The following is a 24,796-nucleotide window of genomic DNA, read 5'->3' as shown; positions in this document are numbered from 1 at the left end:
AAAAATCGACATATTTTTACCAGCATGCCTCAAAGAAAAACAGTAGACATTTATCTCAAATGGAAAACAGTTAGTGCAAATTGTAAGGAGGCTTTAACTGCTTCCATTTCAGGTCGTTTCTGTAAGAAGTTCCTTTAAAACTGAGTTATGCGGGGCGCTGGTGGCCTAGCAGTCTAAGCGCCCCACATGTAGAGGCTACAGTCCTCGTCGCAGGGGTCGCCGGTTCGATTCCCGGCCGGTCGACCATTTCCTGCATGTCTTCCCCCACTCTCTACTCCCAGCATTTCCTGTCTCTCTCCACCTGTCCGATAAAATAAAGGCAAAAAGGCCAAAAATATAACTTTAAAAAAAAAAAAAAAAAAAACTGAGTTATGTAATGAAGGCAATACAAAAACTTCATGCTATAGTCTGATTTCTGAGTATTCAACAAGACTGGAGGGTGTGATCTCTCACTCTTGCTTTAGTACACCCACTGGCCCATGGTAAGGAGAGTAAATGTGACTGCCCTCACTCATCCTGTCAGGAACACCATCGCGTCAATAAATCCTGTCACTGCCTGCTTCCTGAAACGATAAGGTTACTGGAGATAATGAGTCTGAAGGAAGAGCTGGTGGCACGCTCACTTTCTGTCTTACACATACTGATACAACTACATGGGTACTGTACTGTGCATTTCTAGCTGTAGTTGGAAAGCAAATTCAGATAAAAGGATGGCTTGTGGAGAATTTTGAAGCAGCTGTGTTTGTAATGACGGCATGTTTCAGTCTTCATACATGACCTGAACGAGCTGTGCAGATTGGTGATGTTAAGAGGCATTACAACATCAAATAACAGTGTAACGATTTGATTAAAGAGGTTCATATTTCCCCCCTTTTGCTTACGACTAAAATAAACTGCACCATCCATATGAAATAAAAGCACAGTTGTAAGTTTTAACCCTCATCCAAAAGGCTTCATTGCCAGACAGATGGGAGAGGGGAAGACCCAGCCATTAAAACCTACTGCAAGTCGACAGGCTCACAGCAATCTGGGTGTGAATTGGTGTGAAACCGCCCAGCAGTGGGTGTCAGATGGCACCGTCAGTACCTGATAGTCTAAAAGGCACCAAAGGTGAGGTGTTTCTTGGATTTGATTTACCCGTCATAGGTAACATCTCTCTCCCCTGGGCTTAAAGAGTGGGTGTGTTGGGCAAATACCAAAGCTTAGACGATACTGGAATGTCAAGAGACAGCCACCAGTTGATATTTTGGCAAAACTACAGGAATCTGTTTCCTTTAAATGAAAACCTACAGAAACCGTTCCAATCTAGCATTAGAGCTTTAGTTTAAAACATCCATTTGAGCATAAACTGGGCTCTTATTGGACTTAAGATAGGCATGTTTTACAGGCTCATTTGTGCAGAGGCAAAAACCAGTAACAGGGTTGCATCCAGCAGGCATTGTGGACCAAACTCGAAACGTTTTTAAGGTTCTGAAATCTCTTAAAGCTGTACTTGACCCTAAGCATAAATTACTGCACAGGTAATGGAGGAATCCATAAGAACAAAGGAATACATTCCCAGCTTTCCTGGACAGAAATAAGATAACAAGGAGAAATAGATGTTCTTCGGTATAACACTGGATTACATCGGCGAGGATGCCGATAATCTAAGCAAGTCTGGGTGAGGGTTTGTGCTGCGCCATGCATCTAAGCGTACAGCACAGCCCAGCCCAGCAGGCAGACCAGCTACTTGGTATTCCGCTCAGGTTTGGATCAGAGTCAGAAGCAGAGAGTTGAGGATATGTAGGAGATGGAGGAGGGGATATTTGTTCTGGCTCTTGCTTTGTAATGCAGCTGACGGCAGTAAGATAACCATAAAAGAGATGCTGCTTAAAACATCCTTGATGAACAATTGTGGAATCTTTTATCATCGCCACAACAGACAATGAAATCCGACTGTGCGGTTGTGGAGTCTTTTTTGTCTCGGAATGGGGACGGCAGTGAGTGCAGATGAAATAAATAATGGGCCATGATAGCGCTGGTACAGACAGATAGAGAGAATATTTCATTTCGGTGAAGATGGAGTTACATTTATGGCTTCATGTGTGTGCTGATTTGGATTTTAGGGAGCACATTTTGTAATAAGGTCTTGGATAAGGATTGTCTGGGCTGTGAGAAAAAATATGCTGGTGTGTTTAAAATATAGCGCTGCACTCAAAGACCCCACAAAGTCTAGTCTTGTTCCATGTTTCCTAATGAAATAACTCCACTGCTGTTGATGTTGTTATCCATAGAAATGTGAGACTCAGTACACCAAAACACTGTAATACACAAGGATGACAGTGAGACACGTAAGTCCAAACAGTACACAACAACGCACACTCTGGAGGACAAGCATTTACAGACTCAGCAACCATGAGTGCAATCCGTGCAACAGTAGATTGAAGTTGGAGCTGAGCAGTGATTAGTCACCTTAGGGGCCTCTGGGAACAGCAAGGCAGGCAGAGGAATGGGGTCGTGGGTCAGGATTAGTATGTAAAGCTCAGGGAGAGTTTTTGGTCCTGAATTATCCTCTGTATGGCTGACGAACAAAATAGCAACAAGAGAAGAAGACATCTCTGCATGAACAAAGTGCATGTAGTCTTTAAATATATATAAGTCCAATTTGCAGTTTTGAAAGCTCAAACACTTGATCTCAAACAAATTAGCTGCCCTTATATCAAAAATAAAAGCACTTTAATTCAGCTGTGTCAAGTTGTCCTTAGCATGCATACTTTCAGATGCATTCCCAGAATTCTGTTTAGTTATCTTTCAACAACTGAAGGGAGAGAATCTGAAAGTCTGACTGTGCTTCTCTGTTTCTTTCTGTCTTCTCAGGATGCCTTGAATGCTGCATCAAATGCTTGGGTGGAATCCCATACCCATCTCTCATAGCCACTATCTTACTGTACGCTGGTGTGGCTCTGTTCTGCGGCTGCGGACATGAGGCGCTGTCTGGTACCGTCACCATCCTCCAGAACTACTTTGAGGTGGTGCGGAGCCCTGTGGATGCACTGGACGTCTTTACCATGTGAGTAGAAACAGAACACGCAAAAGTGACTGATGTCTTTACCTGCAACTGAACCCCTCCCTCCTGTAGAGATTTCACATCAAGACCTGTTGTATTAAGGAGATGAAGAGTCAAAGTCTGCAAATGTTTGAAGTGATTCTCTCTTTCTGTTCCAGGATTGACATTATCAAGTATGTGATCTACGGTATCGCTTCGGCTTTCTTCGTCTATGGCATCCTGCTGATGGTGGAGGGCTTCTTCACCAGTGGTGCCATTAAAGATCTGTATGGAGACTTCAAGATCACCACCTGTGGACGCTGTGTCAGCGCTTGGGTAGGACCATTTTTTTCCACAAAGCTCAGATTTTGGGATGCACTGGGAGAACAGGGGCTGCACGACATTGGAAAACATATTTATCCCTATGAAACATGCAATATAAAAAAAATGCAGGAATCTAAACTAGATAAATGTAGTGCACTGTTGCACATGTGCACATCCCAATTGCAATAGTCAAAGGATAGTCTATGGTTCAGCCCATGTAAGCAGTGCTCTTTGCTACTGCAAAATCCAGGCTTCCCTTGCTGCTCCACTTTTACAGAATCTCTTGGTATCTCAACAGTGTAAATGTCAGGTAGCTCCTCAGGGTGTTGCCCTGAAAGGTTGAGCAGGTGAAGGTTCCTGTAAGTGACACATTTATTCAGGCAATCATTATTTACCCTTGGTGCCCGTTATATAGATTTTCTAACAGAAATCCAAGTAAAGAGCAATATGTTTTATAACCTCAGTGTAAATTGAATTTTCACAGGGTTACGTCAAATGATCATCTAATATTAGGGATTAAAGTGCACAATGAAAGCCTTGTTGAAATTAGCTTTATTAAAATACCATAACAGCAGCAAAAAATAAGCAGCATTCTGACAGAGAGCATATCAGAGAGTCTGTAGCAATCCTAACAAGATTATCTCTGGGATATAATTGCTTAGCAAATTTGAAGCTCCGCAGGGAGGCAAAGGAAATGAGCTATGTCGCGGTACATGTGGTCATCAGGGTCATTCAATTTGAGCGTGTCTAATCTTGTGCCCATGGAAACGTGTAAACCAAATGGGCGAGTGGTGGCTAGGGGAAACCTCAAAACCTAAAAAAAAAAGAGTACAAATTCACACCAGCTAATTTTCTTGTCTTAAGACCCAGTGGCCTTATGTAATGACCTTACAAACCACAAAACCATGCTGCAGCACCAGAAGTGTATTACAGTACAGACAATGGCAGTCTAATTTGTGTTAATTTAACTTGAAATAAAGAAAGCTTGTAAAAAGAATTCAGATAAGGGAGGAAAGCTGTTCTTTCAGGGTGAGTCTGGCTGGTACAGCACTGGTGGGACAGATTTTCACGACAAAGCTATAAAGTTCTGTGAGCAGCGTGAGCTTCTGGGCAGGATTATAATCATGGTAACAGAAAACAAAAGGTATGAGCTTGGCTGAGTGAGATGAAGAAATCTAAAGGGGCACGCCCAGACACACATGAACGACTGTCTAAGGAGAAACCTTAAACTATTACAGACTGATACAGAAATTCAATCATGTTTCTGCCCCCGTGCAGTAAAATTGTCACCACTATATGTGATCTGTGTTTCTCTGTTGCCGTTTCAGTTCATCATGCTGACATACATCTTCATGCTGGCTTGGCTCGGGGTGACTGCTTTTACCTCCCTCCCAGTCTTCATCTATTTTAACATCTGGAACATTTGCCAAAATGCTACCGTGCTGGAGGGGGCCACACTCTGCCTGGACCCGCGCCAGTATGGTAAGGATGGATGTTCTGTCTCCTTTTCTTCACCCCCCTGCTGATCTGATCTCACTTTCTCAGACCTCTGCTGCCCCAACCACTGCTGAACACTTCAAATATCTATGTTAGACTGCTGCTTTTATCTTCATTTCTTGGAGAGGTTTTGGCCCCCAGTTTGTTTCTATGAATATCTCTTCTTAAAATTCAGAGTTGTGGGAAACTTTATAGCCTATGAATAACAGATTGTTTGGCCGACAACAGAACAAATTCCCCACCATCAAATAATCCAGTTAACCACGGCACATTTCATACCTTGTTTATTTCACTTCTCCTAATTTGTTTTAGAGGAAATAAACTGATTAATAGGCTTTTTACATCATAAATAATGTAAATGACCAAATTTGATGGTAATGTTCATTAACAATGACAATCACAAGAATGTACAATATTATAATACTGAACCCACTGTTCCTCATGAAACGACATTCTTGTTAGCTCTAATGATCCAGCATGATGTTATGGTCAGACAGGATAAAGGTCCTTCATATTAGTGGCTTATACGGCTGCCTCATTATTTTTAATTAGTGCCACCTCTTTCAGTCCATTAGCCACCGGCAGCTACAAATTCTAACGGCCTCTCTGTCAACAATCACTCCTGCAACCACCATCATACAGAGGCCTATACTTTAGGTGGTCTGTTATTCATCTATTGTTTTCAGAACACTACTTTTCTGATGTGACTAATCAATAAGGGATTTGTATTTCAGGTATTATTCCAATTGCTGAGGCAAAGACGGTGTGTGCTGGATCAGAGAAATTCTACAAGATGTGTGAATCTAATGAGGTAAGGTGAAAAGAACAAAGAACAAAGACGGTGAAGGTGTTCCTCATTATATCATATCGATAATAAACTCAAGTAGGTTAAAGCTCCTGAGGAACTTTCAGTTACTGTGGATTTATGTGCCCCCCTGTGGACAAAGTGACACATTTTATTTATTTACTGGTTTGTGTCCTGATCATGTGTAAATCCTGTTTTCCTCATCATGCTTCATTTTAACACTCACATGTATGACTCATCGCCACAGAGAACGTAAACAAGACTGTTCCTGCAGCATGCTGTTAATCACTTCGACTGACACCTACCCCCTGCCAGTGGTTACAGACATTAAAAATAGCTGTGTAGAAATAGTCAATATTTACGTGCATGGTCCTGTTTACTCTCACCGTTCATGGAGACATCAGTATTAACCCTCCTGTTATGTTCGTTTCTCAGGAACAGCAATAATGTTCCTGGGTCAATTTGACCCGGGGCATATTTAATTATCCAAAAGTGTCAGAACCCAATAAATCCCAATAAACATGTTTTTAATCTCATTATTAACTCCATTACTAACCATTTAAATGAGTATTTAGTGCAATAGTGTTCTTTAATTCTCACAGATCATGGTTCAATGAGGATAACTCACTCGTTTTTCATGTGTGTGTTTGTGATTGGGGTGAAATATGTCACACAGTTGCAAAGAAACAATTAGTATTTGACACTTCTGACCCCTTTTAGCCTCCACTTTGACTGCCGGGTCAAGTTGACCGAACAGTATCTATGGAATATAAACAGGCAGGGGGGTTGCAAATATGTTAAATGAACCATTTTATTTTATATGTTCATTACGCTAATTAAGCCAAGCCGAAGAAGTTTCATACCGAAAAAATACTTTTAACAATTTTTAATTTTATTTTTGAACTTTGAAATGGGTCAATCTAACAGGAGAACATAACAGGAGGGTTAATCCAGTCTGTTTCATATTCAGGTAAAAACTAGTTCTGGTGATATTGTTTAATAGCGATTCAAGTGGACAGTATTGTGATTTGTAAGGGCAATGTGATAAATGGTTTTATGAGTCTACACCAAGTGGCAACCTCCAGTCTCAAAATATGAAGCCCATGCAGAAGTGTTATAAACTGCAATTCATTGAGCGTCTGCTTGAGGCTGGCTGCAGAAACACCAGAAACCACATCCACACCAATTCAAAGAAGACGATCTTTACAGCAGAAATAAACATGTTAACAGCCTGGTTAAAAAAACGGCTTCTATCTACGCAGCTAATTTCTCTCTTGGCACACACTGTACGGGGGGTGAATTTTTTTCTAATGCGCCAGTTCAGAAGATATTAAGATGACGAGTTTTTTCCCAAATAAGGACATGACTGACTTGACTGACAGGCGGGAACACATAGCTGTTGGCTAGTAGGCTCAAAACTGGCCTCATTACCTCACACTAAGTTTGGTTGAGCTCAGCGTAACCAATATGGCTCCCGCCCACGATTGGCAGAGATTACTGATAGTTCTGAAGTATGTTTTTTTTTATCAATTTAAAACATACAAATATTGAGTAAAGGTGTGTTGAATTGTTGAAAAATTTAAAAATGTATTCTCCCGAAGTGCAAAGACAACAGCAATGTGGCACCTCAGTAAACTTGAGGTATTTCTGTATAAAACAAAAAGTTTGTTCAGTAATGTTTCAAAAATGAAGGCATTTCTGCAAAGTGCAAACACACAGTGTAAAGGCTGATTTATACTTCTGCGTCTCCCCTACGCTGCAGGGGCTGACACGGACATGAGCCCCACATACTTGTGCGTCGGTGTGTCCGTGTCGCGCAGCAATTCTCCGCTGAAACGCCTGAGGGCAGTGCGGTCTCTCTGATAGCCGGCCGCCAGCTTCCGGTCCCGCTACGAGCTCTGTTTACTTTTCCACAGAGTTTCAGAGTGTGTTATGTTAATCTACAGCTGATACATGTTGCTGTTTATCATACAGACATGATTACATGAAGAATAGAGAGGAGGAGATGAAATACACGGCCGATGTGTGGCCGATGTCCGGGATCCCGGAAGCGTTGTAAATGCGGGAAAGACAAAGCCGCCGAGCGGACCAATCACAGAGCTTGCGGTCCGCGTCGGCTCTACGGGGAGTTACATTTTGGAGGAGGTGCACGTCAGCTACGTGCGTAGGCCTCGGCGTAGGTACGGGAGCTACGCGGACCCCCGGCGTAGGGTACGCCGTTGATTCAACGCAGAAGTATAAATCAGCCTTAAGTCTTTAAACTAAACAAAGGCATTCTTCCACAGTGCAGAGGCAGGGGCACTTCTCAGGTGTTGATTCAAACCGGTTTTGTCACCATGCGACGTAGCGACTTTAACTTTGCAAGTTTTAACCAGTACTTCTTTCTGTTCAGCATCACAACACCTGATTCCAAAATACTCCCATCTAGCAGACATCACAATTTTTCGCCACCAGTTTAGCATTGGCTTGCTCGTCCTGCTGATGGCCGTAACCAAACATTTAAAGACACACACACACATGTATTTAAAACGTAAATGGCAGCTTTATGTGCGGTTATATAATTGCAAATTCTCCCATCATGATTGTGACTGTGATGCCGATAATCATGGAGCATGAATCAAAACTTCTCACAGGAGCTTTAAGTTTTAAATTTAAAGAAAAAACATACACAGACTGTGAAGATGGAGATTTGCCAGATTCACTTTTTAATCACTTTTAATGCATAATGAGATTACTGATGTCAAAACCATAATTAATGCTGTGAATTAATGTGAATAATCTGAGCATGACATTAAATTAATCTACACTTTATACATAAACCATCAATGAATTCAACATTTTTCTGATAGGTAAAATATCAAAGGCAAAGACAAAGTTGAGCATTATAGCCAATATGAATTTCTTACATTTACAAAGTGAAGAAAGTGGAGCAAAGGCATTATTTAAGTGAGGAACTTTCAATAATCTCGGGGTTCATGAGTGCACTTTGAAGAAGAGCTTTTATTTACTGGGCTTGAGTTGTTAATATGTGCTGTGATTTGTTTTTCTTACAGTTGGACATGACTTTCCACCTGTTCATCTGTGCCCTTGCTGGGGCAGGAGCTGCTGTTATTGCTATGGTGAGATGCTGATAAAATCCATACCTTAAAAATGAAAGTATAAGTCAAGGCATTAAAAATAAACATCAGAAACACAAGAAATCAATTTCTGGGGCGTGTACAATGAAGATGCTGGTTGGAAATCTATTTGACACTCTCAGTGAATAGATGTTTTTCACTCCTGCAGGGGAAGGAGTGCCACGTTTGAAAATAGAGGCGATCAAGGGGAAATAGTTTAGCTGGAAAACAGCTTTGTTGTTGTGGCTGGTTTATAACTGGCCTGTGTTGTGTTTGCCAGGGAGAGAATAGCTAGAGTTGAGGAGAGAAGGCATTTTGGTGCAGTGAAAAAGACAGGGTTTGCCTCCCTCCTTCTCTAAGAGGCGCCAGGCATGTCATGTCGTTGTCATGGAAACAAGCAGAAGAAAGGCTCGGAGAATGTTGCAAACATCACTCGGTAAATCGTGAGAAGCCATTTTCCTGGGAAATAGAAAGTGTTCCTTACTCAGGGATGATGCTGCGATTTGCAAAAGGACATATTTGTTCTTTTTCAAGCTGACAGCGGTAAAAAAAATTGTCACAACAAATTAACGCTGACTCGCCCCATAAAGTGAGCTGCGTTCAAAAGAGCTTCAGAGCTGGACACATCAAAAGTGTTTAAGAAACACATCAGACACAACCTTTAAACCTAAGGGATAAAAAGCAGCGATAGATACACACACAAATAAATACAGTATTTTGTGTATCATAAAGAGGACTCCAGCTTTGAAACCTTACATTCTATTAGAAATAAAAGCTGTGTAACAACTTCAGTTATAACAGCACAATACAGTCGTTATAGTCTTGGCTGTCATGGTAACACAAGTGAAGGACTAGGTTTTGCATTATGCTGCCACCTGCTGGACTATTGGAAAAGTCCTCCATCATTTAAAGTCCACTAAAACAAGACTACAAGTATTTGTATTGCTTCTAAAAGTGTCATAACAGTCCATTTTATTAAGCTGTATCCAGGAAAACACAATAAGTAGAACTTTAAAGATGTCTATATCATAATTTACAAATTTTAATGACAACAAAGTCCACCCTGTGTGATTACTGATAGAGGTATTTGGGATTTTACTTGAAAAATGTTTGTTTTTGCAATAAAAAATGAAGAAATATGAACAAAGATCACAGGAATATTATCACATGTAATTAAAAAACTGTTCCCACACTTCATCATTTCCCTCCTCCCACAGATTCACTACTTGATGGTTCTCTCCGCCAACTGGGCTTACGTGAAGGACGCATGTCGAATGCAGAAGTACGAGGACATCAAGTCGAAGGAGGAGCAGGAGCTTCACGACATCCACTCCACCCGCTCCAAGGAGCGTCTCAACGCCTACACATAAAGCCCAGCGTGAGGCCTGGCCCTGCCACTCCGGCCTCTCTCCCTCTCTCTCTCTTCTGTCTTTCTATCTGTTTCTCTCTACCATCCCCTCCCGAGGGGGGGCGGATGGCGCCTAGGGCCCTCGCCACTGCTGATGTCACTGGTGCGTCATATGACAATGTGGTCTGGGGAGGGGAACGTCACACAAGCCTCCTCAGTCACAAACAGCATTTCAAATGAAAAAAAAGCCCCTTACCTCTCTCATGGATGGTGTTATGATTATCATTATGGCAGTTTTATTATTCTTGATACAAGTTGTTTGATGCTGATAGTAGTCTTAGTGTAGTTTGTAGAATCAGACGTAGCAGTAGTATTTTAGCTCTTTTTTTTTTACTTTGATGATTTTGCTTTGAATTGTTTCATTTTCTTAAATTTCTATTTGATGCTAAGTGTCATTTTGCTCTCATGCATAATTTATTTTTGCTGATTTCTGAGGAGGTCGACAGGGGCTTCAAAGGGTTTTCAAGCACATTTCTCATGTCGTGTGTCTGGAGATTTCATGTTCAAGAACTGTGTACTGTATGTGAACGGGTGGTTAGTTTTAAAAATATTTGAAATATCACAATGCAACCACAAAGCATCGTAAGCCTTTGTCATACTAGTATTCCCAGGGATTAAAAACACTTTCAGATGAAAGTTATCAATCTGTTTTTTTCTATTTGAAGCTCTACAATTGCAACACGATAATAAATACCAAATGATTAGCGTAAACAAATATTTGCTAGATGTGCCAAGCCTGTTAAACAGGGAACAATGACTTTGATAGATGTCAAAGACGGGATTAGTCGATCAGAGATAAACTATGGGTTATTTTATGATAACATTGCCAATTTAATGTATTTCAGAACTGTGAAGTTTCCATCCTCTTTGAATCACAAGCTACAAAGCACATGCAAACAAGCTTTCATAACCCCTTTTTTTAATTTCCTAACTTTTTAAATACTATAATCCTGTTTTAGCAGAACTCTGCAGTGTATATACTGATATATCAAATCATACCTATATGTTAGGCACTGGCATTTAAATACGAAGAGATCACTGTGGGTCAGTCCACCCTGCATCCATCAGTCTCAATCCATAAGAAACCTTGATGATAAACTTGTCGGTGTAATGGCACTCCTGGGTGGATTTATCAGATGTGAGAAAAGTTTGTGTCACAGTAATTTTGTTTATGATGGTAACTGTATTGCTAACACATCCCGATGCCACGTGACTAAAAAGGTGGCCTGTCAGCTCATTGCCTGGCAGAAGTTTCTTTTGTCAGTGTTCCTTAAAGCTAGTTTCATGCACTTATTTGACCATTTCTGTGCTCTCTCTAGATGTAAGCGCATTGGTGTTCAACTCAAAGTTGGATAACTGTACTGTTAGTAAAGACTGTGAATTTAGATGTTTTTCGTGGCATGGACATGCATTAATATAGTCTTATTGACTCAAAAGTTACTTTATTTCACTTCTCTCATTTTTACACTTCTGACCATCTTGCTGGATCAACCCTTTGTTTATATGTGCAGTACTAAACCTCCCACGCTTATGGCGTTACGCTACTGATAATAGACTGTAGTCTTTGAGTTGTGTCTGTTTAGTTTGTGATGAGCTTTCAACCATGTCTTAAAACTAATACTTGTACCGACATTGCTTACTCTGTAATGACCTAAGAAAAAAATGCTTTCAGCTTTTCCTCGTATTAGTCTTTTGTACTTTCACTACGAATGCTTAGTAGCAGGCTTTAAATTGAATCTGTTTTGTACATCCATGTGCCAACAGCTTGAAGTGGCTTATTTGACCTGTATGATCAAATTTGCTTGCATCAATAAAATTCACTTGTGTACTTGTTAATAAATACATCATGTGTCTTGTGTTCATTTTGTTCTGAGGTTGATGGGAAATTATTCAATAGTGCCGCTGGTTGTGGAGACAGATTTGTTTTAGCGATGATATGAGCCAATATCAACGTCAGGTGAGTTGCAAAATGTAAAGCAGCATAGCAGGATTTTGATTTGATTTGATGTCTTTATTTTGAACATGTTAAGTAAAAATAGAAAAATAAAAATAAAAAAAGCATACAAGTGGAAAAGAAGAAATAGTTACACAAACATACAAGAAAAAAAATAGTTAGAAAAAGAAACAAAATCAATATTAGCAAGCACTGAAACCTTTTACTTTACATGTTTCAGTTCTTGCTAATATTGATTCTGTTTCTGATTACTGTTAAGAGATGAATTACTGTCTTAAGAGAAGAGAGGATATCATTGTTCACCACAAATCCACTGATAAACAAACTCTTTCCACTAGGTGGCTCCCTTTCCCACTGGTAATTTCAAATCATGAGTTGCAGTCACAAATGGGCATACATAGTAAACAATTTGATCTTTGCATAATTGAGATAACGAAGCACAAATTAATCAATAACATCCATGGATTTTGATATATTGTCAAAAAATCAAGAAGTAAACACAATTTAACAATAAGAAGAACATAACATACAACGTTCAGAGGGAGTACTTGTTTTCCACCGCCAAGAAAGTTTTCTTCCATAATTTAGATTCTGCCTCTGCCATTAACTCCTCAGATTATTTATAAGGATAGGAACAGAACAAGAAGCAAAAGCTGTGTGTGCCCATGCTATACCAGAGTGTGCACCCAAATATGATAGGGACTTCTGCAGATCTTTCAATTGCAGGCAGAGTCCGCCCCCACTTTCCTAAACCACTGTTCCACCAGTCAGATAATAAATCACATCCAAGATTACACCTAGCACCCTTGTGCCAGACAGAAGTCGCTCACACATCTAACATACGGACTCCACCTCAAAAATACATTTACATTCAAGGTACAGCTGGGTTTCTAAAGAGGAAGAACAACTTGTGTCAGACTGTACACATTCTAGTGTACATTCGAAAAGCAGACTGACAATGATCTGTTCCTAGTACTGGAAAACAATCTCATTACAAGAATCAGGGCTGGTCCTGATTTAAAAATGTTTTAAATAAGTTCAGCAATGTGTCAACCAACAGATTGGACAAAGTTCAGAGAATGAACATTCAGTAGAAACTTGGGATCTAAATATAAAAAAAGCAGGGTGAGGTTGGTACGTGAGCTAATTAGCGAAGGCGTGGCTAGATCACATGAGAGGAAACCTCTTCATAATGATTAGCACGACGTCCGAACGACAGCGCCTGGCTTGCATGACCCTGTCAAACTCAAGGAAATCCTCAACTAATCCGCCCCCCCACCCCCACCCAGTCAATCTGACAGGTCACCTGTACTGTAATTAGATCCTCAGTCAGTGTACTGGTGCCGCTTATGGACTTTGAAAGATCTCTTTTATTATTCTCTCTGTTTTTTGAAGAATATTTTTGGGCTCTAAATGAATCTTGATGTCTTTGTTCCTGATATCATCTCAATGTGAGAACTGCGGGTGCATCCAGTAAAACCATGCGTCGACTTCTCTGTCTGCATATATTCCTATGCTGCCTCAGTATGGCTCATCCCTTCTGTCCATCCCAGTGCACTTGTGTCTTCCATGGACGAACAGATGGAATTGGAACAAGGTAAATTGACTCTGTCTTCTCTTATTCACACACACTTCTATCAATGTTGATTTGGATGAGAAAAGACATGTATTGAAACTTAAGAAGAAAGTTATCTAATTCGCTTAACCTCTCTTGACCTGATCTTACAAAGTGCTGAAATGTGTATAAAAAAGATCCTGCTATCCATTCATCTCAGTGCAGTCTTTAATTGAAACAGCTATTTTAAACATAGAGTGTCAGAGGTTCAACAGAGGAAGATGACCTAATTAAATGAGCACAAGCACCACTGTGCTCAGACCACCTTGTGCATTCTCACTCTTGTATCAACTCATAGTAAAGAAAACGCACTGAACAAGTTCTGTCAACATGTTTGCTCAAATGTGTGTAGCAACTTTTTAAATGGGACCTAATTTGTATGAGAAACAATCTGCTTAGACGCAAGCCAATGCATTGTACATGTAATAAAGAAGAGCAACATAAACACCAGGTAATACAACAAACCGCTTTGAAATCAGCAGCTCAGGGTGATGCATGTTCTGCATGTTGTCAATTGAGCTTCATATTTAGAGCACTAGAGCATAATGTATACAGGCTGAGCTGGCATGTATTGACATAATACATATTCCCTGGCATAGTACCAATCCATTTATCCCTGAGAAAGACCTAATTGTCACCTACATAATCTGTAAGTGCTTAATCTTCTTGTACCATGCATACCTTCCTTGCAGTTCAGTTCTGGCAACAAAGGCATGCTGGTACTGGTCCACTAACTTTGAGATTCTTTGGACTGGTTTGGTTTTTAAAGGGAATGTGTACTTACAACAAAGAAAGGGTTTATTTGTCAATGGTAAAGGTGACATAGTAGCAGTGGCAGTATTGAAAATGAAACTGTTATGGTTAGAAGACTTTTGATGCTAATGTTAGCCACAATTATTAGCAAGGGTCAAAACTAGCGATGGATGGATGGATTGCTTTAAGGATGGATGGATGGATGGATGGATGGATGGATTGCTTGAAGGATGGATGGATTGCTTAAAGGATGAATGGGTGGATGGATTGCTTGAAGGATGAACGGGGGATGGATCGCTTGAAGGATCAATGTGTGGGTAGATGGATGGATGGATGGATGATTGATTGATTGATGGATTGTTGGAAGGATTGATGGATGGATGGATGGATGGATGGATGGATGGATGGATGGATATTTAAATGCCAATCTGCCAACATTATCACATGTTTAGTTGAATGTTTTTAAGGTTACAGTCATTTTTTGGAGAACTGTCATATCTGGTGTTTTATATTACTAATCCACATTACTTCCTCTTTCTTTTATTCCCAGAACCGTGCTCTGCAATGATCCGGACATGTCTGACATCCCTGTTAACGTCCCTGTAGACACGGTCAAACTACGTGTTGAGAAAACCACAGTACGAAGAATCCCAACAGAAGCTTTTTACTACTTGGTGGACCTACGCTATTTGTGGATTACTTACAACTCCATAAGCTCAGTGGATAGTGGAAGCTTCTACAATCTCAAAGTGCTCCATGAGCTAAGGCTAGATGGAAATATGATATCCATATTTCCTTGGGAGTCTTTGAAAGAGATGCCCAGGCTAAGGACACTGGATCTACACAACAACAGACTCACTAATGTTCCTATTGAGGCAATCCCATTCCTCCGCAACATCACCTACTTGGATTTGTCCAGCAACAAAATAACCACGCTGCCCTCTGAGCTCATGGATATCTGGCCCCCATTCAGTGGAGTACCAATCTCTACTAATGCCTCTCAGAAAGTAGTGTTAGGTAAGGATTTATCAGTGTTGTGAGTTTGTCTCAGATGATAAAAGAGGCAGGTGCAGGACCCTTTTTAGGTTAACTCTAACTACCTCAAGACCTTCATTCCAACACCTTTTAATCTAGCCTGGCTTGTACTGACTCACTCAAACTTGCCCTGGTGGTTGAAAGATAGAATAAGCTAATTTGACTTTGCACTAAGTAGAGGCAGAGTTGGCACCTAATGTATATGATCAACTTATGGTTCTAATTAGCAGCTGAATATTTAACACACTGCCTCTTGGCAATCTAAGGCACGATCAAGTTCGGTTGAATACATTCAACCTTTCCAGTAGTACACCTGAAATAAGTCAAGTATTTCTCAAGCCAAGCTGACCTGTGAGTTATCATTTCAGTGTTCACACATTCATCCCGAGATACACAAACTGTTCTTCTACCTTCTCAGACACCCAAAACAAATCCAGTGCCACATGTTTGCTAAATCTGCCGCAAGGCCAAGAATATATACATTCATGCAGTTGGATGCAGTTGCATACGATGAGTTATTTGCTTAAAAAAACAAAACAGAACTCAGTGAAAAGGACTTTCTCTTTATTATTGAAATAGCATTGATAGTTTAAGAAAAAAAAAATTCAAGGTTTCACTCAAGAATGTTTAATATTTAGAATAATCAAACTCTTACTTAGTCCAAATTTGCTTAAAAATACATATCTGATATAGAATATCGATCAATCAATCAATCTTTATTTGTACAAAACCAAATCACAACAAACGTTATCTCAAGATGATTTTTCAAACGTAGCAGGTCTAGACCATACTCTATGTTAATATGAGTCTGCATATGGATTGAATACAAGCAAAACGGGTAAAATGGCCATTAATGATGCAACTAATGTCCTTGGTTCAACTTTCTGTGAATTCTCCAAAAATGGCTGTGATGGATGAAAGAGCAGATTTAGTTCTTTTCAACAAATGAAAGCCAATTTATAAAGTCAAACTCCCCAGAAGGGCTTGAAAATATTAGTTTAGAGTGAAAGTTCAAAGTAAATGTTACAGGTTCCTACATTTCCATTAACTAAACTGTATTCATCACGTGAGGGGACGGCAGGCTTTGATTAAATAGAAGTGATCTCTACTTTGGTGTTTCTTCAGCTTGGGCTTGGTTTAAAAGACAAATTCAACACAGTATATAAAAAAAAAAAGATCTGGATTTGTCAATACAATATGTTGTACCAGTGTTACCACTTGCTTACTGTTACCTAATTTTGAGTTATTGCTTTAAGGCTTGGCAAAGCACATTACTATACAAAGTAAAAGACTAGTGCTTTGAGCAATACATGTAAACGTAATTTTAACTGTAAAATAATGAATAGCCCTCTGTGGTGAAAACAGTGAGACAGAATGTTAAAGAATGTCTATTTTACTATCATTAAATCAATATCTCAGTGTTTTATTTAATATTCTAAATAATACATATCTTACTTGGATGCCTTTATGAATTTAACTAAACAAGAGCAAGTAGTTTACTTATATTTTCTATTAGCATCATCTGTGTGACTGGGCATTTGTTTACTTGGTCTGACATGCACAGTGGACAGGAAACTGTTAATAGGCTGTGTGAGGGTAAGGTAGCTTATCCATGCTGAGAGAGGTGGCTGTGTGAACTGGTGTTCCTAAAGGAGACACAGGATTAGGTTGTGGAAAAAACAGTGCATGCACACACAAGCGTCTGCCTCTTTAGCACATTTAAAAATAATTCACTGTTGGTGTTATTCTGGAAGCATGCTTACCTTGACTGTATTGAATAATTCTATAATAATATAAATTAAAAGTAGATTCATATGGAAGTATAGAGCAAATATTAAAATATGGTTTGGATAACTTCATTTTCAGCTTGTAATCAGACTTTGACACGTTACTGAATCTGATTTATGAATGATGATTGTTAAAAGTAATTGGTGGTCTGTTGATATAAGAGGCAACAAAAGGTAGTGGAATGAGAGTTTGCCAAACTGGTGAGGGAGGCCAAAGCCAGCTTAGGTGCTTTGCAGCTGTTAAGGCAAACTAATCTGTTTAAAGGGCTTTAATATACACCAGTACATGTGCTCACCTATTGTGCGCATCAGGTGTGTGCAGCAGCGCTAGCAGTCATTTTATGTCCTGCATAACAACATTCTATTTGAAAAAACGTTTCTATTTAATGGCTTAGCTTTTCCTTGATGGGAAAAGACATGCAATGCATAGCTAGTGGTATCAACTTATCCTGATACCACTATAATCAGTCTTATCTATGTCATCTTTCTCTCTTCAGGCCTCCAAGATAACCCCTGGTACTGTGACTGTAAAATCTCCAAGATGATTGAGATTTCCAAAATGACTGTCACCCCAGTGATTTTAATGGACCTATTCCTGACCTGCAGTGGACCAGAGAACCTGGCAGGAGTCCTTTTTCAGCGTGCTGAACTTGACAATTGTGTGAAACCAACGGTTATGACTTCTGCAACTAAGATCACATCTCCTTTGGGCAGTAACGTTCTCCTGCGATGTGACACCACAGGGTTTCCAACACCAGCTCTTATCTGGGCAAAGTCAGATGGTTCAACAGTCAACAACACAGGTATAACAGGTCTTTATGTTTTAAAGGTACAAGCATTTTAGAAAGCATAAAGTAGATCGACGAATACCTTGGGACTTGTCTCTTTTGGTACTTCAATATTGTGTAAGTCTTCTGCCTGCTGTGTAGGAAGAATTAGTCGTACTACACTAGTGACAGAAGGTCATAACACACTCTGATGCAAAGCTGTCTCAGACTTGGTAAGACCTGACCCATGCTGACATTTTGTGTTCTTGTTTAGTCCAGGAGTCACCTGGGGACGGCATCAGGTGGTCGATCATGAGCCTGACTGGAATACTGTCCAAAGATGCAGGGAACTACAGCTGCAAAGCTAAGAATGTTGCTGGAAGTGCAGAAGCCACAATTTCTCTCTCAGTTGCCGGTGCCGTGAGTACTACCGTCCCCCCACTGACCCCCAGCAAAGCTACTGGACCAACGAGCCAAAGCACAACATTGTCACTCCCTCTTACTGAGATTCCCAACTTGTCTTCTGCCACATCCACAGCTCCCCCAAGAACATCAACAACAATATCTGCTGCCCCCAAAAGGCCAAAAACTACTCCTTACAACCTTGTACAGAAGGGCTCACTCAAACAAGAAAAAACTCAACAAGGAAACAATGAAAGAAAGCTTGCAGCAGACGAAAAGAGCAAAAAAAGTAATGCATCGAAATCTGTGAAAGACTTTCAGGTTGTTGAGGAAACTTCAAACAGTGCGGTGTTGCTTTGGAGAGCAGATGGATTACCGAATGATGCCCCTCTAACAGTTGTATATTCACCGTATGGAGAGGATGATATCAAAAGGACAGTGGAAACCAATGCGGGCAGTGGAAAAGTATTCTTGGAGGGATTGTCATCTGGGATGCGGTACTCTGTTTGCCTTGTTGCAAAAGGTGGTGCTGTTGGTAAGGATCCCTGCACTGACTTCTACACACTGGACAGTGTAGAGGATGGGGGGCAGAGCCAGCTTCTTGTCATCATAAGTGGCATTGCTTGTGCTTTGGTTTTGCCTTTGATTGCTTTGTTAATCTACAAAATTCTTGCTCTGTACTGTAAGGTGAGCAGCCCAAATCTGGATGAAGAGGAGCTTGAAAAGGATAGCTATGTCAAGTTTGAGACAATTTCAATGAAACAAAGGACTTTAAGCGCTCATCCAACTGAGCTGTGGGCAAGGAGACAGACTAATGAATCAGAGCGAATGCTCCTGTGCTCCAGGTCAAGCATCGACTCCCAGATGACATATAAGAGCGACAGTTCCCGGTCTGAGTATCTTTGCTGACACCAAGAATCAATGCCAATTCCCAAAGGACATGGCAGTGACACCTTTTCTAAAATGCTCTTTATTTGCCTTTATGACACTGATAACTATCAAATATGAAATCATTTCATTATTTCCATTATTGGGACTGTGAAGAAATTATTTCCTGTAATGAATGGTGGTAAACACGCTCTCTGTGTTTTCCACATTGCATCAACAAAGATTCATAAAATGAGCTCAAGTAGAGTAGACATGGAGACATTCACTGGAGGCTGTTTAGGCATACAAAGGAACTTTTAAAAACTCAACCAGGTCAGCTAATATCTGATATCTTCATTAAGCCATTAATTTTGGAGCCTTAAATCTGATAAGTTTGAATAGCTCACACTACAGTACAGCACCTTTGTTGGACTGATAAACAGGACCATACAAGGTGTTTGTCAATCAACTGTGTGAGCTCTTTGAAGTGTGACCAGATGCCAAAGTGTTAGATATGATTATCATGTGGTGTCGAAGAAAAACAATTTACCATCACATTAACAGCAACAACTGTTTTGAGCACCAAGCTGTTGCCTTAATTGAAAAATAAGTACTGTCGGTGTGTTTGGTAGAATGTGTGAGTCATCTTGTTACCACTGCCTCTATCTATGAGTTTGTGTATATAAATGTAAATGTATCTATAAATGGGGATGGATTTTTGTTTTTAAATGAACAGAATTGTTGATTTTTCATTGTTTTGGCATGTTTTCTGTATAAATGAGTGTTCATAAGAAAGGGCTTTCTGATTTTTTTTCACAAGTTCTCAAAGTCAAGGAAAAATAATTATTTATATGTTTTTTTTAATTATTATTTGATATAAATCTCTGTGGAGTCTACCTAAATGAATTAATACATTCTTGAGGTTTATTTTGAAAGAACAAAACTTTTCATAACATCTCACAGATACAAAATAATCCAGAAAACACACAATATTAAAATGTATAGAGCATACAAATATTTATAATTTGTTGCTTTGATTTCAAAAGAAAAAATGTGTTTGTCTCCAACTTTTACATCAGCAAAAGATTATCACACAGAGTGCTCTGTTTCTGCTCAACTGACTGACACTAAAATACAAGTGTTACGATCCACACTGTATTCCCAGTACAATAGTAGCTGTATCATGTGGTCCTCTTCACAAACCATAATTATTTATGTTCATTGGTTTAAAGCTGTCACAAAAAAGAAGAGTGCCTGAAAAATACTGTAAAATATGAATCATGAGCCAAAGAATTCTTTGTGTAGAAGTAAAATATAGAGCCTGTTGCACGTAAAAGTACGATCAATATTAATGATGAATGGAAGTGGGCATACAAAGGTAAACAGATATATCACAAGCGCTCACTCCATTGTAAACGAGCAGACGTGTTCATCCTGAAAATCAATGGGTCACAGTTGTCACGCTCTCTGGACATCTGAACATACGCTGCTGTAAATCCTGATAAGATGATGGGTGGATCTGGAAAACAGTTCCCATGGATACCTCTGTACCACCAGCTGTATGTGCCTGCAGCGTTAAGTAATCTCTAATACCAGCTGTGCTGTTATCATGGAAACAGCCAGGCTGTTTTTACAAACAGAATGAATGGATGGCAGACAACAATGAGCTGGGGTGTTTATGGTAGGTAAACTATGAATGGATAGAAGGGCAGACAGGTGGAAGGATAGGGATGGAGTGATAGAGTGGTAGATGGCTTACTCATGGGAGGGATAGAAGGATAGAGATGGGAAAGAAAGAGAGAGAGACGAATATAACATAAAACAATAGATGAGTGAAGTGAAAGATATGCTGATACGATATCATCTTTTACTTTTAATCTCTTTTTATTGTGAAATATTTGACACTGGGTTGTGTTCCATAAAATCAAATCCAGTTAGAGCAACTGGTGGTGAGATACTGCTCCAGCAGCTTTACAGTTGCATCACAAATCTCCTGGCAGCTAGGACTCGGTTCCATTGTTGCAATCGAGTGGAAAATTGGCCGCAAGTAAGTTGTGACAGAACACTTAACAAGGCTAGAAAAAGCTATTGCTCAAATGCTATTGTGGTTGTTCAATCCTTTTGATAACAACAGGATATAAAAGAGTCTACCTTGGAGGATTCCCTTTGGCTTTGAGGCTAATGTGATAAAAGGTGTGTCCTCAGCCCGGTCAGCCAAAGGTAAACCACACGGCCACTGCAAATTGATAAGCCCGCCATTTGTTACCAAGAGGCAAATTGTTACTGTGCCAAAAAAAAACATAGAGAACATTTCCCTTTTTTCCACTTGGTTGTATCTGAACTGTTCTGTAAGTTGTAAATAATGTTTTTTAGATTTTTCACAGACAAAATCAAAACTATACAGCCACCAAATTTTGCAGGTAGGTGCCCCCTTTGTCCACAAAGTTTATGTCCAACATACTCCCAATTATTTCACACTAGCATTAGCACAGGCTAATGTTATGGTTCCTGAATTGCTACAGCAGTAAAAAAAATATATATATCTCAGTATGGAGGAGAAAGTTCAGTGCAGATACAATCCTACAGCTAACGGACCCCATGTCATCTTATGGTGTTACTGTTTAATTTTGTTTCTTTGGGGTTTTTTGGAGTTAAAAAAAAAAGTAGCTTGTTAGCCTTCATTGTGCGACACCTGATCGAATCCTTGAATTTTGACCTGATGTTAGCTTGCCTATTTTAAACTGCTGTTTTAGTGTGTTCAGTTTAAATTAGGCCACTGTAAATACAAACCTTGATGACCAAATTTAAGGGCTGATGTCCTTTTGGGTACTTTAAGTTACAAAGTCCAACCAGGATACCATAGCAGCTACTTACTAGTCAAAATTAACCAAACACTTTTGTACAGCTAACAACAAAACTAAACAACAATGCATGTAAGTGATAATTTGGCAGGTTTGCAAAGTCAGTCAGTCAGGGAATTAAATCAAGAATTTCGTAGCATCATGTAGTTTTTATCATGACTCTTTAAGCATGACTCACCTTCCTGGAATTTAGTATTGGCGCTGTTTTGCTATAGACAAGCTGTGACATCAGATGGTATTTAAAACATAAGCAGCCTCTTTTCTTCCCATATCCTACCTGATGATTCAAAGCCATGTGGGATTGTCATTCAGCATGCTACTCACGTGAGATGGAACTGTCAGTGTTGAAAATCGTGGGAAAAGGTTGGTGCCCTTCAGACTGCTAACATTCGTCTGGAGACAAGACAACTTTCTCAGCCATGTAAATCTTCTCCTGCTCCTCTACGAGGTTAATGGTGACGCTGTTGCTGACAATATCCTAGTCATAGAGAGTATGAATAGAGGTTTTGGTTCCTAGAGTCTGTTAGTTGTTCTCCAGGGTAAAAAAAGAGGGCAAACAATTAAGGACTAATTTGCTCCCCTCCTTTTCCATTCTCTATAAGTTACTCATTCCACTGTTTCCCCCCAAGAAGCCAGACAAACTTCAACCGGAGACAGACTGACAGACTGACAAACTGACGTCTCATTTACATTTAAGACATTCAATAGAGAGTCCACTGTTTGAATAGCAGGGGTAAATTATATTTGCACTGTAAAGTAATTCCGATTCATGAATTGGGTTATAGTTTGATAAGGGTGAGTTCATTCAATTTTGTTCAACAATGAATAAATGGATTCTTATTATAGAGTCCAGCTCAGTCATATAGCCTCCATGCAATGTATGTCTCCCTGTCTCCCTCTCCCAGACACAAAAACTCTGTCTTAAACGGACACATCCATCCTCATTCAGAAAGGACATGGGTCAGGGGGTGGAGTAAGGGTAAAATGTTGTTGTTATGTGGGACCTTTCTTTAGTCCAGCCTCATTTCTTGCATATTCCACATTCTGCTTTAGACACTGACTGCAGCTTAAAGAAGATCTTGCTCCAATGCTGGACTAGCATGTGCAAAATTTACCACGGAGGTGTCAGGAATTTCAATCTTTGCTTCCAAAACAGACTGGCAGCCTAGGGGCCAAAGTGGGGAGTGAGCAGGATCCCACACACAGTTTTTGTTCTTCTTAGGTTGGCAGTATCGCCCTCTTCTTTGTAAGTGCTCCATCTCTTTGTTGGGGTACATCTCTTTTAAGGGTGATATCCTCTGGTATGTAAAGCTCTGCTGTCTCTCTGGGTTGAAGTCATCGACAAAGATGCCAGCAGTCTATAAGCAAACGTTGCTCAGATCTGGAGAATTTGCGTGTGCCAGTGCTAATGTTAGAGGGAATGCCTGAAGAGAATTGAACAAGTGTAGCTCCCAAGGCAGGGACGGCTCCCAGGATTATGTTGGCTGCAACAATCGCAGCAGCTCTGATCTATTTTGTGGTGCAAAGCTCTGGAGCCTTGGCCCTCGGTGCAGCATGTTGGGATGAACGCCTGTCTCGAGCTGGGAGAAACAGCAGCTGTGTGGGTGAGTCCTTTTGACACCTCTCCTGTTCACCTCATACTCTCAGTTCAAGGACCTAACAGAGGTATTGAAAGTACCTTGGATTATTGAATTCACTGCTGATAGAAAGTCTTTTCATCCTTTTACTTGGTGTGAAAAATAATTGTAAGATGCTGCAAAAGGCAATATATTATTATGATTATAACAGTGATTATTTTATACCCTAAATTACATTTTTAAAAGGGCTTTTATGGATCCTTTTTTAATTTTCTGTATTGATTTAAAGCAGATAGTTTTTACGTAATGTTTTTAGAAGTTATGTCTTTTAAATTAGACAACAGACTTTTTAATCAATGACACAAACATCTATTGTTTTCTTAGTTGCAAGATGCCCCCATCTGTACTTGAGGTTTATATCCCCTCTCTTTCTGATATTCACTTTAGATAACTATATTTTCAGTAACTGTTAAGTTGTGGGTGGATTTTCTTGGGTATAAAGAAAGCCCACACTCAGAAGAAATACAAAAACAAGTACATTTCACAAACAAAAAGTACCCCAACTCAAGTCCCAGCAGACAAACAGAAGGTATGATTCAGTCATCAAAGAGACTTTGGAGAAGCAGACAAGGCTTCCTACTATAACAGAGGTGCAGTGGCCTGTTTTTGAGTGGGTGTATCTCAGGCTGAAACTAAGTTTCTTGTGGGATGCCACCACAGGTAACAGCTAACAGATGGTGATCACTCATGTCCAAATGGTGATCTTGAAAGAATGTTTTTATCATACCAGATAGGTACATATCAGCAGGACAGGAATTTCAGAAAATGACTTTATATAATGATCTTTAAGAAAGTGTAAGTACAGTACTTTCCACTCATCCTAATAGAGGGATTCTTGTTTCTACTCAGTGCCCTCCAAAGAGAGGTCAAAAGGTCATGGTCATCCACTGTCCATATCTTTTTGAGTTAGTCTATTTTATTACCCACTCCAGCAGAGTAGATA

At 39.9% G+C, this 24,796-nt stretch overlaps 2 protein-coding genes and 1 long non-coding RNA gene across 5 annotated transcripts in view; 2 read left to right on the top strand and 1 right to left on the bottom strand.

The window, feature by feature from the left end:
• The window catches only part of LOC117817371, a 79,287-nt gene that overhangs the window by 30,456 nt on the left and 24,035 nt on the right, over nt 1-24,796 (bottom strand). Inside the window, exon 6 of one of the 3 annotated variants that reach the window (XR_004632136.1) lies at nt 8,508-8,794. The exons of the other annotated variants lie outside the window; for them this stretch is intronic. This is a non-coding gene — a long non-coding RNA (uncharacterized LOC117817371). Of the gene's footprint in view, nt 1-8,507; nt 8,795-24,796 lie in introns of those variants that run through there. 3 annotated transcript variants of the gene reach the window in all.
• On the top strand, nt 2,879-12,019 carry gpm6aa (glycoprotein M6Aa). Its single transcript, XM_034690049.1, is given in 7 exon segments — nt 2,879-2,920; nt 2,922-3,049; nt 3,205-3,361; nt 4,678-4,831; nt 5,581-5,657; nt 8,705-8,770; nt 9,985-12,019. Coding segments are annotated over 7 exon segments (777 nt in total). The 3' UTR covers nt 10,138-12,019.
• Nucleotides 13,611-19,397, top strand: lrit3a (info leucine-rich repeat, immunoglobulin-like and transmembrane domains 3a). Its single transcript, XM_034690041.1, has 4 exons — nt 13,611-13,726; nt 15,048-15,514; nt 17,817-18,122; nt 18,361-19,397. Exons 1-4 carry the CDS (start codon nt 13,611-13,613, stop codon nt 19,395-19,397), a joined length of 1,926 nt encoding a protein of 641 aa, XP_034545932.1.

Source organism: Notolabrus celidotus, chromosome 8 (genome assembly GCF_009762535.1).
Source record: "Notolabrus celidotus isolate fNotCel1 chromosome 8, fNotCel1.pri, whole genome shotgun sequence".
NCBI classification, from domain to species: domain Eukaryota; kingdom Metazoa; phylum Chordata; class Actinopteri; order Labriformes; family Labridae; genus Notolabrus; species Notolabrus celidotus.
The sequence above is the reverse complement of the archived record's forward strand: the minus strand, read 5'-3'. Positions and strand labels throughout refer to the sequence as shown.